Source organism: Temnothorax curvispinosus, unplaced genomic scaffold, assembly GCF_003070985.1.
Source record: "Temnothorax curvispinosus isolate PA1 unplaced genomic scaffold, ASM307098v1 QBEX01008464.1, whole genome shotgun sequence".
NCBI lineage: Eukaryota > Metazoa > Arthropoda > Insecta > Hymenoptera > Formicidae > Temnothorax > Temnothorax curvispinosus.
The window spans coordinates 59,023-60,699 of NW_020218244.1; the positions used below are offsets into that span (position 1 = coordinate 59,023).

Here is a 1,677-nt window from a genome sequence, read left to right on the forward strand (position 1 = left end):
TATATATATATATATATATATATATATATATATATATATATATATATTACTTTTATGATTGCTATCTTAACATTTTTTTATTAAAATCATTATACAAACATAAATATACACTAACCTTTGGAATCTCCACTCCGGCCATCGTTAAATTTCGCTCACTTGTGCGATGCCGCCGATGCCGCAAATGAAGTTGGATTGATCTAACTTCAATGCGGCAACGTAGGAGTAGTTCAGAAGCCCCTAGATTCTAGTTCCTTCTGAACTGCCGCGCTGCCGCGCGCGGCATTTGCCGCGTCCATCAGTAGGCACCTTAATGCAGATACCGCGCGGGCGTGTACTATTGTTGGCGCGTACCGCCACAGAGTTCAACACGGACACTTTTCAATCCCTATCCTGGCATTCAATGGTATTCATTTTATTGTCAGAATATAGACGGAATTCAATGGAATTCAATACGGAAATTTTTAATTCCTAGTTTGGCGTTCAATGGTATTCATTTCGTTAACGGAATCAATGGTATTCAAAGGAATTCATCACGAAACTTTCCAATCCCTAACCTGGCATTCAGTGGTATAATATTTTTGTGTCGGAATTGGATGGGATTCAAAAAAGACAAATTCTTTCCAAAATAAGGAATTCCATGATATTGAAACTATTTCAATCCCTTTTTTGGACAGAATGGAATTCGGAAAGTCCTTAATTGAATTCCTGGCAATCTTGTTTTAATTTTTTTCAATCTTTTTTCGTTTGCTGGGCATTTTACTACATCGTGAAAGTCTAAAATATAAAAAAATATAGCCGTAATGAAACAAAATTCTTTACTAGTTATCAATATATCGTGAATATTAAAATCTTATCGTTTATTGGTCTGTTGATAAAAGCTAACCTAACATAACCTAAACTTAATGGCTCGTCTACAATAGCCGCAACAGTATAATGCAGTAAGACGTAAGCTGTTGACTAATGGGATTTTTACAATTCAAGAATAATCGACTGTGGTTGGTCAATAGCTTATACTACTCACGTTTTACTGCCATGCATACTTTTACGGCTATTGTAGACGAGCCATAATTGTAATGCAATTACCTATTTTTATATTGTTATATCGGAATTGCTTGAAAATGCATCTCATTGAAAGAAATTTCTATCACATTCTTTACACAATCAATTTCATGTTGACGTTCTTAAATGTATTAATGATGTGCAGTCTTTAGCAGAATTTGACAACAAGTTGAAAACTGACAAAGCTTACAGAAGTAAAGTGGTGAGTATTAACAAAAGAAATATATATACATATACATATATATATATATATATATATATATATATATATATCTGTGCGTGTGTGTGTGTGTGTATCTCATATATGGAATTTCTTATTCACAAAACAAAAAATATTATTAAAAATATTATAGAAGTAAAATTCTGCTACTTTGTGTTTAATTCCCTCATGTGTTTTAAAATATGTATAAGCATTTTATTCTAAATGCTAATTCGTGTGGTTTATTGTACAATTTACTGTGTAATTAATTACATATTTCTGATTTTTAATACTCTGTACATTTAACTAATATTGTTTTCACACTCTCCCTTTTTTCAGATTTTGCATCTATCTACAATAGGTGGAAAAAATTCCAAAAAAATCACGATGGCAATCATGGGAAGAATCATCCATTGCAC

The 1,677-nt window shown here is 32.1% G+C and overlaps 1 protein-coding gene across 2 annotated transcripts in view; it reads right to left on the reverse strand.

Annotated features, from left to right (window-relative positions):
* LOC112457930 overlaps positions 1 to 285 on the reverse strand; it is a 2,166-nt gene extending 1,881 nt beyond the window's left edge. Inside the window, exon 1 of one of the 2 annotated variants that reach the window (XM_025021261.1) lies at positions 116 to 283. In XM_025021261.1, the coding sequence (XP_024877029.1) occupies positions 116 to 139 (24 nt within the window). In that variant the 5' untranslated portion in view covers positions 140 to 283. Of the gene's footprint in view, positions 1 to 115 lie in introns of both variants that reach the window. The other variant, XM_025021262.1, reaches the window with a different exon arrangement.
* Positions 286 to 1,677: the final 1,392 nt, after the last annotated feature.